General features: G+C 41.8%; 1 protein-coding gene across 3 annotated transcripts in view; it reads right to left on the reverse strand.

Moving 5' to 3' along the window:
• Positions 1–2,408: 2,408 nt before the first annotated feature.
• Positions 2,409–14,158, reverse strand: part of TRIM9 (tripartite motif containing 9) — a 137,102-nt gene continuing 125,352 nt past the window's right edge. For all 3 annotated transcript variants that reach the window (XM_030214502.1, XM_030214501.1, XM_030214500.1), the window contains 3 exons: positions 11,821–12,124; positions 9,215–9,377; positions 2,409–4,266 (listed from right to left, as the gene is read on the reverse strand). In XM_030214502.1, coding sequence (XP_030070362.1) covers positions 4,204–4,266; positions 9,215–9,377; positions 11,821–12,124 — 530 coding nt within the window. In that variant the 3' untranslated portion in view covers positions 2,409–4,203. The remainder of the gene's footprint in view (positions 4,267–9,214; positions 9,378–11,820; positions 12,125–14,158) is intronic.

A 14,158-nucleotide genomic window follows, 5' to 3' on the forward strand; every position in this document is an offset into this window, starting at 1 on the left:
TGTGTGTTCCAGTCCGGGGGATTGTAGTCCAGTGTCCCAGTCCTGTGTCCTCCAGTCCGGGGGATTCTAGTCCAGGTGTTCCGGTTCGCTGGGCAGTGCCTGCAGTCCCTGCCGTTGTGCTTACCCAGTGTGGGTTGGTGGGTTTTGCCTGCTGCTGTCGCTCCTCGTCAGCAGCCCAAGGGCTCACGTTTGCTCCAGAGCCCGGTCCTGTGGGCTCAGAACCTGACAGAACCTGACACTGAGGTTTATCACCTGAAATGGTTGCTTCTTTACAGCAAATGTTTCCATTTCAGTGGGCCAGGGGTTCTATTCAGTATTTAGGAATTAATCTGACACCTATTTTAGCAGACGTTTATAAACTAAATTGTCCACCTAAATTAAGGGAGTTGTTAACAGAGATAGAAAGATAGAGCAGCTTGCATTTGTCTTGGGTGGATAGGATTGTGTTCTTAAAGATGACACTTTTACCAAAGCTCTTATACTTGTTGCTAATCATTCCTCTCCCTATCCTAAAATCCTTTTTTTTTTGTATTCTCACAAGGAAAGCTTTTATATAAGTGGACTATTGCAGTCTGATGTCACAATTAACTGCTTGGAAATATGGACGCCTGCATCAGTATCGAAAAACCTGGGAAGTTTACAAGAACTGGAGTGACAGAACCGCACCATTACTGTGTGTGTGTGTTTTAGAGAACAGTGGGTCCTATGACATAACAATGTGGGCTGTTCAGTAGAGGGGGTGGGGTTTCACTTGTTATTGTATGCTATCACAATTGATGGAATTGGTTGTTTTGAAATACTAATAAAATATATCTACAAAAAAAATTAGCCTTTTGGTAATACGTTTATAAATAGAACAACAGGGTCTTGGAATCAGTCTCTCTAAAACAGTCTAGTTTCTGTAAGGATTTGGAAGGGTCAGACAGCAAAAGTGCAGCGGATGAGCTGAATTTCCAGTGATTCACGCATTATTCCAGTTTTTCAGTGGTCAGAGATATAATTTATTGTAGTTGGGCTGGCAATTTATGTAGATTTGTGCAGATTGCTTTTGGATTTCAAACCTTTAGGTGACTGGAATTGTTCTTTTGGTGCCCAGCAGGCAGCTAGGCGCAGAATTCCTGTCAGATTTACTGCAAACCTTAAATTAACTTCTACTGTGTTTTTTCAAAGCAGCAGTAGGATATCTTTTTTAGGATGGGGAAGTTCATCCCTTCGTATTCACTATAACTGTGAGTAGGAGGCACTGAGTAGGAAGCTTGGGTCTCTAAAGACATTTTTAGCCTCAATGTTCCCTAGGCTCCACAGCTGGCAAAGTCCCTCACTACCAGAGCTGCAGTTGCTGAGTGACTGACTCCTTGTGATCCTGGGAGAATTATTTTATCTCACTGTAACTCCATGACCCAGTTGAAAGCAGTGTTTGTCTTAAACTGGATTTCCTGATCAACAAATAATTTGTTTTCACATGAATGACACGTTAATATGGCTTTCTCCAGAGTAGCAAGGAGGTACACTGATGTCAAGTTACAATTAAAAGCTTGAAAAGCAATGTCACATTATTTCTTTAGTAATCTATCAAATCTTATATACTATCTCTTCCCAACAAAGATGTCTTGTTTGGTCTCACTTGCATCAGTACCAATTATGTCTCTTCCTGATCTGTTGCCAAAAACTGACCGGACACCTGGAATTTTTTTATAGGCAGTTCCCAAATCACAAAAGGCACATGATATACAGTGACTCAGCTGAACATTCTGGCAGTCAGTGAGGATGCTGCAGTTTAATCTCAGGAGAACCTTGGTCTCCTGTCCAAATTTCTACTGATACGATTATGCTATAAATGGGCCAAAATATTATGCAAGTTGTGGGGGGGGGGGGAGGGGGGGGAGGATCACAAGAAGGTTAATAGAATTGGATATTAAGGGGGTAAGAAAGTAGTAGAAAGGAACGCGGGGGGGGGGGGGGGGGGGGGGGGTCTTTTACTAAGGTGCGCTCACGTTTATAGTGTGCGCCCTAAACGTTACAGACACCGATAGGAAGGCATTGGCCTCTCTAATGTTTAGCGCATGCTAAAAATGTGAGCGCACCTTAGTAGAAGACACCCTCAGTTTTGTTTTTATTAGTTGTGGTTTGTTTACATTGACCCATGCTGAATCCTGTGAAGCTATCATGGCTCACTGAAGGGTTAACAGCGAGCCTGCTGATGTATTTCAAAAAATGTATAAATAAAAAGTTAAAACAATAATAACAAAAAAACAAAAAGCAAAAAACACGCAATCCAGTATAATTCACCCCCAAAGAACAAAGAAAAACATCTCAAGACTAGAATTCCCTCATAAAAGTCATTTATTGAAACAGCAAACATAACAAGTTTCTTAGTACAGCAGCTGTATGCTAATATCATTGTAGTACAGTGTAAAGTACATGTTACGAATCACTGAAAGATAAGCGATAGTGAACACCAGAGTAAACTGGGAATTACAATGTGTTGGGAAACAATTCCACAGTGGCCCGGCCACTGAGTCACATCAGAAAATATACAACCTGCCAATGCTGTCCTGCAACAGGGCTCTTCGCTAGCTGTGATTAACCAGTATGTAAAAGTGACAAAGATAGCACCCATTAAATAAATTAGGTCAGCTTAATACTTGGATAATAATGTAATAAGGATATATCTTCCAAATATAATTAGCATTAGCGGTAAAATAATTACCTATTTACATGTGTTTCTTTTCCAGTAAAGTTCAACTTGACTTTTGTTTTGTTAACTATTGGAGTACTTGTGTAACAGACTAGGAATTGCTTGGCAGATGAGGGCAGCTGAACACAACCTTTCTGTGGCCCCTTAAGCCAAGTCACAGGGTCTTGGCCAACCAAGGAAACGAAAGAATAGGAACATGCGGCATGCATTCTGTACGACTAAGCAAAGCGTTGATCCGTGATCTGTATACAGTACTGTCTGACTTATCAGAAAATTACTATTTCATCAACTGTATCAGACATGATTTTTTGAAAGGTCTTCTTTTTTGCAGTATCTTAGGCACAAATGTACAGGTATGGCAATGAGCATTTTTATTCCTGAGAAAGAGAATCCCATGGACTGTGGCTCAGAAACCCCCTTTATGGATCAAGCGTGTTTTTCTGTGGTCCCCCACATGGTATTATCTGTGGCAGAACACCCCAAGCAATGCTCTTTAAAGTGACGATTAAAAAAAAAAAAGACAGCATAGGGTGTTTTTTTAAGGCTAGGTGTCATTATAGCTACAAAAATACACACACTGCTATCAAACAGGTCCACTACGGACTCTATAAGATACGGCACCATTGTTTTCAGGAGGTGTTAGAAGGTCTAGAGTGTGACTGAATGTCCTAGGGTCTTTCCTCTTGCCAGTCTCTACCAGATTTCAATGTTGTCTGGGGATCAGGAATATCAAAGTCTACCTGTTAAATAAAATGAAGAAGTCTTCAACTAGTCTCAACAATGATCCCACTCTAAAGTACCAATACTGAAGTATGTGATTCCTAAACCGGCCCACTTCGTTATTCATTAACATGACTTAAACAAGTCTTGCCGAACTCACAGGAACTTTGAAACACTTTAACACATAAGAATACCTTCTAAATGTTTGGTATATTCCACTTGCCTCTTTGGACTGCGAAATCAAGTGGACCTCTGCAACTGTGTTTCAGGATAATTCATCATATAAAGGCAATAGGAAGGGCCAAATCCCTGAAGGTCATTTTAAGCCTACTGAAAAATACTTTCGCATCACACTGCCCAGCTTTTGTTTAGGCAGGAATTTTGATGAAATATTGCCCTTGCTTCACGGCAGCAGCTAAGCTGGTACACAGTGATATAACATCTCTATAAGAAAAAGGAAAGCTCGCACTGAGGAAATAAAATGACACAGTGACATTTTCAAATATCTATGAATGCCATCAGCTGAAAGAGCTAAACATCAAAGCGGAAGTGCAGGTTAACACTGCTGGGAATGAATGTCAAGAAAATGCCGGAAGCCGCACAGGTGTGGAGACAATGTTACAGAAAAGAGTTTGTGTTTGCTCTGACTTCTGCTTTTGGTTTTTCTCTGGTCTCTAATTAAGAATTAACCAACAATAATGTTGTTGTTGCTGTTACTGCTGCTGCGAGGTCTTATCTTGAAGAAAATAAACCATCTACGTTGACTTGCACTGGCTTCTCGCGGCTTAAGGCTGCATGGACGCTCTTGTGTAGAATTCAGGGATTGGCAAACCGGTGTGAAGGGTCACCTGCAAAAAACATAATGACTATTTACTCACAAAATAAACTCTGGACAGTCTACATCAGGGGTAGGAGCTCCCGCTCAATGAACAACAGAAAAGGACACATCCTAGTAACAGGCAGATACTGGGAGGGGATGTAGCTCCTGAAATGAGATTTCATCATCTCTTGTAATTTGAACATTGCAGGAGGACACGGTGCTGATGAAAAGCATGGTTCCAGCATTCCCTTCCCCCTCATTGTTCCGCCCTCTGATGTTATTACGTTTTGACGCAAGGGCGGGGCAATGAGTGGGAATGGATGTTACGAACCCAGGCATCCAGACGTAGAATGTTGGAGGTGCAAATTATTATATAGGATTATTGTTTGCTCTGTGCCATTTATGGTTGTTGTCCTCCTTGACTTGGTTCTACCTGATCTGTTTATCTTCGGTGGTGTCACAAAAAAGGCTGGTAAGCCCTCCTCTTCATAATGGGAAATAATTCTAATCATAAGAAAAGTAATGACCAGTTAACAAGGGTTCAAAGAGAGGTGATAAAGATTTATGAGCAAGGAACATGCACTAATGCTGAGACTTTTGAGATGTTCACAGAGGTCTGGAGAGGGATTACGAAGCTAAGTATTTAAGAGCATCAGGGAATGCTCAGAAATTTATCACGGATCAATTTCAATATTATGAGGAACATTTACCCCCCCCCCCCCATTTACTAAGCCGCACAGCAATGCCAACACAGCCCATTCAAAGTTGGCATTAATGCACAGCATCCACTAGTGCAGCTTAGTAAACAGGGGGGTTAGTTTTATCCAAGTGACAGCTAATAACTTTAATGTTTTATTCCAAAATAAAAGTAAGTTAGAATTTAAATCTAGACTGAAAGCCCACCTCTTTAACATTGCTTTTGACTCGTAACCACTTGTAACCACTCGCCTCCACCTACCCTCCTCTCTTCCTTCCCGTTCACATTAATTGATTTGATTTGCTTACTTTATTTATTTTTTGTCTATTAGATTGTAAGCTCTTTGAGCAGGGACTGTCTTTCTTCTATGTTTGTGCAGCGCTGCGTATGCCTTGTAGCGCTATAGAAATGCTAAATAGTAGTAGTAGTAATTTCCTATATTTTTTTTCTGCCCATCACAGATTATTAATGAAGAATTTCCCTAAGCCTCATCAATAGAGACTGCAGTGAGCTCAAATGGGGAGAAGCAGATTCAATTCCCACAGTGGCTCCTTGCGACTGGGCAAATCACTTAAACCTCCACTGCCTCAGGTACAAAAACTCCAATTGTAAGCCCTCTGGGTATAGGAAAAGTACCTAAACGTAGTATGTAAACCACTTTGATTTTACTACAGAAAGGAAGTATAATCAAGAATCTAATAATAATCACTGCAAGAGAGACTTATCTGCACTGTCCAAATTATTGACTGGGAGAGGTGTTTGGTAGAATTAATAATTCGAGATGGCTTAATATGCTCAGGGTACTGGCTGATAATGAGGTGCTGACCCCACAGACTGCTTAGCTTAATAGCAGCAGTTGGGTAACACTTGCCAGAACTGGCATCTTTGTACAGCTTTTAACTCTACCACGCTTTTCTTCTGGAAGAATCATAAATCTTCTGCACTACAGACAAATGCTCATAAAGATCTCTGTATTATCCTCAAAGTGCAGCAGCAAAGACAGATTTGGTTGGTGAACTGAGCAGATACGATGAACACAGCAACATAGTAAATGACGGCAGATAAGGACCTGAACAGTCCATCCAGCCATGATTAAACCAACAATGAACGTGATATAGAATACTTGATCACTGTCTCTCTGGCATTTCTGCGACATAGATCATAGAAGTTCGCCCGGTTCTATCCTTAGGTTCCAACTACTGAATTCGCCATCGAAGCCCACTCCAGCCTATCCAAATCCGTCTTATCATTTGCAGGACACAGACTGTAAAAGTCTGCCCAGCATTGTCCTCATGTTCCAGATTACTAGAGTTTCTGATGAAAACTCTCTCCAGCCCATCCTAAACCGGATTGCCATATACGGGACCCAAACCATACAAGCTTGCCCAGCACCAGCCTAGTTCTTCACAACTGGAGCCGCCATCTAAGCGCTACTCGACATGCAAACACACAAGCAACCATTTAAGTTTTGTTTTTTTATACCATTCATTTTCTAATTATAGATCCTCTGTGTTCATCCCACGCCTTTTTGAAATTCCGTCACCGGTATTTTCTCCACCACCTCCTTCAGAAGAGCATTCCAGGCCCCAACCACCCTCTCCGTGAAAAATAATTTCCTGACATTACTCCTAAGTCTACCACCCTGCAACCTCAATTCATGTCCTCTAGTTTTATCATTTTCCTTTCTCTGGAAAATATTTGTTTCTATATTAACACCAGGGACTAACAGGAGGCACAAATGGGTCACCTGAAGGTTTTTGATTTTGATGTGCATTTCTCCTTATTGACTCTACATGTTATGTAATTACTGCACTGCCGACATTCAGACTGTAACACAATGATGATACGCTGCACCTGGTGATGCACAGATGCTTTTAAATTTCCATTACAGTGCACTGAGTGAAAACCTAACAAATCAGACACATGGGGGTAATTTTATAAAGAATCTTCCCTGTATAAAGATATTTTACATGTGGAAAATGACTCATAAAACCGTATGGATATACACACAAAGAAGTACATTTGCTGAAAACACTGGACTGTCCATCTGCTCATTTTCAAAGCAGATGGACGTTTCAAAATGGCCAAAAAACTGTCCATCTGCCGGAAACGTCCAAATCACAAGTTTCAAAAGGCAGAATTTGGACGTTTTACACTGCAGTTCATTCAAATAGCATGGGGGAATGTTGGAGGTGTGTTTTGGGTGGGACTAAGAGGGACCAAAATTAGGAAGAATTGTCCAAGTTGAAAAAGGAGGACTTTTTTTTTTAATGTAGACCTGTTTCAACCACATCCAGGTACAAAAAATTGTTCTGATTGAGCAGCAGACCGCTGGAGGGATGAAGGCATGACCCTTCCTTAATCTCCCATTAGTTAATGACCCACTCCCCTAAGAAGTGAAAATGGCAGTGGATAACAGGCTTTATGACAGTTTCAGATATTATAGCCTCTCCTTAATAGAGCAGCAAGCAAGTAGCCTAGAGGTCTGTGCAATGGACTTTGAACAATGGGACCCAGAAATAACTATACAAGCACTTATGAACACTAGTCAATCATGAGCTTATCAAGACTGTTGTAGTATTTTACTTTTGCAAGGAGAAAACCCTCAGAAACCTATTGGATTTGCATAAATCCTAGGTTTACAATGGCAGGACTTATATGCTGTTGTTAAGTTTCTGTCAAAAGGAAGTGGGAAGTGGACCAATGACTCCAGGGAAACGGGATATTGGTATAAAAAGTAACGTTTTATTCACAGACTCGACACAGTACTACACAGAGACGCTATAGCTTCTGTAATATACCAAAGGTCTTTATCAAGACCACCCGATATTGAGATTGCTTTCGAGTATCAAGGATCTCCTAAGACTCCTGAGGCACGCCTGTGGCCGAAACACAGTACTGCGTCGAGTCTGTGAATAAAGCGTTACTTTTTATACCAGTATCCCGTTTCCCTGGAGTCATTGGTCCACTTCCTTTTGACAGTTGTGTTTTTGTGGGAGTTAATGTTCATCCACCCAGGTGGATCACCCCTTCCTCGATGTTGTTAAGTTTCTATCATTGAGGAAAACTCCTTGTGTTTGCTTTATTGCTTTTCAACTTGTTAGACTCAAAATGTGTCTCAATAAGTGTGCATCTTAAATTTTGATTACACTGTATGCAATAGCGGCAGGACAAAAAAAACAATTGCACTTAGCTTAAAGCAATAAAGCAAACACAAGGAGTTTTTTTCCAATAATAGAAACTTAATAACAGCATATAAGTCCTGCCATTGTAAACCTTGGATTTATGCAAATTCAATAGGTTTCTGAGGGTTTTCTCCTTGCAAAAGTAAAATACTACAACAGTCTTGATAAGCTCATGATTGACTAGTGTTCATAAGTGCTTGTATAGATGTACCTAATTATTACGCTAGTCACCTCTGCACAATTTTTCATAGTGTCGACAACCCAGAAATAACTCCCACTTTAGTTCTTATTTCTGTAACGTACGCGAGGCTTCCTGGAACACAGAAATACCTATTGTACCTGAATTTATAAGACACCTGTAAGCGTGATGGCTAATGTAGAGGTGTACCTTTAGGTACAGTAGGTTTTTATCTGGTCCTGGAGAGCTCACAGTAACATAGAAAGGAATTAAGGTGGGATTTGTACCTTGGTCCTGTTGTTTAAAGTCCACTGCACTGACCACTAGGCTGTCCCTCTACTCTGCAGGGACGTCTGTCAGGCCATTTTGTAGAAATGATGCTAGATGTGCATTTTTGGCGTTAACGTCCTTCTCACATATTTTTGAACAGGCAATCCTGTCGTTTTTCCTATTCAAAAATGGCTATGAGATGGATGTAGTTTTTGGATGTTATGAGCAGGACATCCCAATTCTGACTTGGACGTTCTTTCAAAAATTCCCCTCCAGGTGTACGTATGCATGCACCATAAGCAGGCTTTGCTGGGGGCACATGATTGGCATAGCAGAGGTGGAATTACATTGTAAGTACGTTTTTTTTTTTTGTGGAGAACATGCACGCATTTATAATTTCAGAGCAGGTATAAACTTGCACATGAGGACTGGTGCACTCTTGGACCTAGTTCTCAGAAGCATGTTGCCTTTATAAAGTAAGCTTAAAATACAGCACGTGCCCTTTCAAATTCTGATATAGATGCCCTACTACAAAATTAGCCCCCATGTGCACAAAACAGTATGGCCAAACTCACTGGCAGCCAAGACCAGCTGGCCTGCTGTTGTGAAACAGTCCAGATAAATTATCAGGCTAAATACACGATACCTGGACATTCCTGTTCAGGCTGACGGCTGGGAAGAAGAGGCCCTCCAAGTTTTCAAAGGCCACTGGACCCTGCTGGTCTTCATTGATGGAGAACGTCAAACTTCTCCTGGTAAAGTCCAAGAGGACTCCTATTGTGGCACCTTTGGCTATTCCCCCCTCCGTTCTACATGAAAAATGGAGCAAACAACAAAAAGATAAGATCAGGCAGCAGAATGCACAAGACAATAAGAGACCCAAGCTCCTCTTTGTATTCACTACATGAAAGCAAAAGTGAAAATGAAAAAGAATAAAAATCAGATGGAAAGACAGAAAAAGTGAAAGAACTGCAGGGACAGGCCAGCTAGAAGTCCCCTGTCAGACAGTGTTAGTCCACTCTTTTCCACAGACTTTGATGTCATGCCCTCCATAAATTTCCCAGCTGGCCCCAGCACACACTTCATAATGCACAAAGACACAAATTTTCCTGGATCATTTTCAAAGTGGAAGTACCTGCATATTGACAGAGTTTCCCCATTGTTGAGTACTCTTTATTGGCTTCCGGTGCATGCAAGAATGTTATAAGGCAATGAATGGTTCTGGCTCCAGATTCTCTGGTCAATCAATTGAATTTATTTTCTTTTAATAATATACATCATTCTAAAAATCGTTAATTACTGTTCTATCCTTCTCCTATAAGTTTAAGGTACAGTAAGCATTGGAAAGCTTCTTTCACCACTTTTTCTGCTTCAGTTTGGAATGATTTGCTTTTGGCACTTAGGTTAGTTGGTTCTTATCATTCTTCTAGAAAAAGACTGAAAACTTATCTTTCTGAGAAATTCTTGTCTGTGTAATTATTAGGCTATAATTTATATCTGTATTTTTTTTTATTTTAGGTTATTGTGTTTGTGGCTTACATTTTGAATAGTAAGTATTTAAATATTGTAAAGCGCTTAGGACCTTTTGGATTCTGTGGTATATAAATCTTTCAATTAGATTATATTAGATTACTGTTGTTTAGAAAATTTGCCAGTACCCACACTGGGAAAAGTATTTGCATATTATTTACATGTGCACTCGATTATAAAATTACCCTCTTTTGGCAATAAATAGAAAAAAATCAAAACATAGAAAAGAAAATAAGATGAAACCTTTTTTATTGGACTAACTTAATATATTTTATGATTAGCGTTCGAAGAAACCTTCAAAGAGCTTTTGCTTCATCTTTGGACTACATCTGTTGTAGAAGAAATGATGGGAAACAGATAAGTGTGAGTTTTGTTTTATTTATTATAAAAATGACTTTGTGAAGTTTTGGGGCACGTTCCGCACATTGGGAATATGAGTGGATTGGACTGACGATTATACTGATAATTGAGCCTTATCACGTCATCTGTGATTCCTCTCTTTACGAAGATCCTCCATTACATTGAGTAGTGGATCCTTATGGTGCTATTTTAGTAATATTATTTGTAAATCTTACTCTGGATTTCTGGCATTACTCAGTGCTGGTGATCCATTTTTGACTGTCTTTATAAAAGAGGTATAAAATAGGCACGTTTTGGGACATTTCACAAAGGTGCCCGGTTGTAAAATTAGGGCCCCCATGTCCAATTCACTGACAGGCCTACAATTTCTTGTATACCAGATATCACGTTTGTCCAAATTCCTGACAATTTGACCCATTCTAAAACGGAGTGAATCTCAAAGGAGGTTCTTTTGTGTATCAGTTCTGCCACTCCTCTTTAATGATACTGATACACAGGTGCAGAAAATTCTAATTCACTACCCAATCTATTTTGCTTTTTGTGCTCAACAGTATTTAAACAGGTGTCTTGCAAAATAAAGCAATCCTGCTTTGGATGTTTAGAAAGTTCAGTATCTTCGTTCTTTGTATTAGGCAATGGATTGCATCTACATTTGAAGATATCAATTTTATATTAGCCTACATTTTGTTTGGTATTCACAGAGACCACCCAGCTGAGCCTCCTTTGAGACATTCTCCTGCTGCTATGCCTTTGACTTGGCACCCTAAGGTCTCAAAGTTAAGTAAGTCTTATGAAATGCAAAGACCCAGGATTTTCACGACTTTCAACCAACAGTACATAGTATTGATCAGCAGGGCTGCCGAGAGACTAGGCTAGGCCCCCACCACCCCTCTGGAGGTCGTAGTCGTCGTCGCCCCCCCTCCATCCACCACCGGGCTGGGCCCCCCTGAATTCAAATCATAGTGCCTCACCTCGACCTCGCTCCGTGTGAAAGAAGCGCAGCAGCGGCAGTCTGCAGATCGCCTCCCTTCGGGCCTTCCCTCCCTGTGTCCCACCCTCGCGCAAGTTATGTCAGACGAAGGTGGGACACAGGGAGGGAAGGCCCGAAGGGAGGCGATCTGCAGACTGCTGCTGCTGCGCTTCTTTCACACGGAGATCAAGATGAGGCGCTATGATTTGAATTCAGGGAGGCCCGGCCTGGTGGTGGATGGAGGGGTGCGGGTGGAGGGGACCACGGCGCCGGGCCCCCTTCGAGGCCTGGGCCCGGGGAATTTTGTCCCCCCTGCCCCCCCTCTCAGCAGCCCTGCTGATCAGTTAGTCGGTTCAGTTGGAAGAACAGCTTCCTACCAGGCACATGTTTACCTGTTAGTGTGGGAGTTATTGTGCATGAACCAGCTCCTGTTGTTGTCCACGTACATGGCCCAAGCCTTGTCATCTTTCCCTAACATCATATCCTTTACCACGTCCAAGCGGGCCACGCCAAAGGCGGGATCTGGATGGTTATCATAACGGTCGATCGTCAGCTCCCAGTAATGGATCCCCTTGGAAAAACCAGTTTTCCCCAAGACTACCCTATCGTCGTAGCTGTTGCAGGTAACTGTGAGGTTGTCATTGGAGAAGATAATGTCGGAATGAGCTGAGCTAGTGTCAAAGGCAAACCAAGCCACTAGAAGCAGAGAGAGAGAACAAAAGGTTAAAATCCTGCAGGAGTGACTGAAAACAACTGAGTTCCACTGATGATGCATAAGACACAAGTGCCATGCACAAGACCTTGGGACTCTAAGATGCATCAGGAAGGAGCCTTCTCAGTCCCCATGCGAAGAAGGGACGTGCAGATTAGAATACCAAGTTGAGAAAGGCACTTGCCACAGCACAGGAACATTATGTGTTAACTATAATTATGTCACAAAATTTCACAATAGGGTTCAGACATGATTGGATGTTAGAACATTATTCAAAGGCTTGTTCTCTATGAGCTCAGTTTAGCACACTGCAGAACATGGTAGACAACTGAACCACCTCATAAAAGGCATCACCACTATTCTGTATTTAACATCTACCCCACATTCTATTCAGTCCTCGTCTTCATCTCCAACTCCACTGCCACCAACAGAATAGTGATTAAGGAGTTCAGTTATCAACGTGGGATACCTTTAACAAGTTTTGGCAAAGGTTCCATTTTATACAATAAGACCTAGTTACTAATAACTGGGGTTAACAGTAAAAAAAAACCATGCCTTAACAATAACCCACATTGATAACTTCCCTCCTAGTTACTAATAACTGGGGGTTAACAGTAAAATAACCCATCTTAGGAGTAGCCCTTGTTGGTAACTTTCCCCTTAATTAAAGAAAAAAGCAATGTCTCTAGAAATCAAAATCACTGCTAAATGTAATAAAAGTGAGCCAAGTGTAGGGCAATCAAGCCATTGTGACATCACTGATGAGGTTGGTTCTTAGACACTGGTAGAATGAGGCATTATGACATCACAATATCTCTGGTTTCCAGAGAGTGAAACTCTTCACATTAAGAGGGGACATTAACAATGTGGCCTACCATTAAGGCATGTTATTTTACTACTAACTCATGCTAAACCTAGTTACTAATAACTGGGTTAACAGTAAAATAACACGTCTTAATGGTAGCTCACATTGATAACTTCTCCCTAACGTAGGAAAGGAAAGTGGAGGAGTTAAAATTCCACTACAGAACAAGAAGAGTTGGGAAAGGATCATAGGAAAAGTGCCCAAATTAACTGCTTTTAAGAGGGAAGCAGTGGCGTACCAAGGGGGGAGGGGTGCGGTGGGTGCGGTCCGCCCCAGGTGCATGCTGCTGGGGGGGGGGTGTGGGGGGGGGTGCCACGAGCCTGTTGGCTCCGCTCGTTCCGTGCTCCCTCTGCCCCGGAACAGGTTACTTCCTGTTCCGTGGCAGAGGGAGCAGGGAACGAGCGAAGCCGACAGGCGCGCGGCACCCCCCCCAGCAGGTAAAAATGCACCCGGGGGAGGTGTCCTTTCACCAGGGGAGAGGGGGTGTCCTTTCGCCGGGGGTGGGGGGTTGCGCTCCACCCAGTGGGGGGGGGGGGCGCATCGGCGATCCGCCCCGGGTGTCACCCACCCTAGGAACGTCACTGGAGGGAAGAAGTCTCAGTCATCTGTGAAGAGTGAAATCTACAGGCTGGCCCCAAGGCTACACTTCTGCCAAATTCTGGAGGGAACCATAATCTATACTTTTTGTTCAGAAGACTATTGCCATGCGTGGAAGGGGGTGGGAGAGAGGAGCTAAAAACAATACTATTGACACAGATGTACCTAAATCACAGCACAAAGAGATCTACACTTTCCTTACTGATATATTCCTATAAAACCACACAATTTTCAAATCAGTATTTAAACAATTATTTAAAGGTCCTTTTACTGAAGCTTAGGACACGCTAAAAGAATTGGCGCATGCTACATGCTGCAATCCTATTTTATATTTATGGGGCCACGTGGCACTTCGCATATGCAAATGTCCATTAACAAATGCTAAGCTTTAGTAAAAGGGCCCCTTGGCGCAGTTTTGTTACAAAATACAAAAACCTTTTACAGTAAAAACTTCAGTTTGCTTCCAAGGGCATTTGATAGATGTAACACTGCAGCCTTGTATTTGTGTCCTGTTAAGAAATTCAAAACCCTGCCACTGTGAAAAGGGAAAACTTAT

This window comes from Microcaecilia unicolor, chromosome 9 (assembly GCF_901765095.1).
Source record: "Microcaecilia unicolor chromosome 9, aMicUni1.1, whole genome shotgun sequence".
NCBI lineage: Eukaryota > Metazoa > Chordata > Amphibia > Gymnophiona > Siphonopidae > Microcaecilia > Microcaecilia unicolor.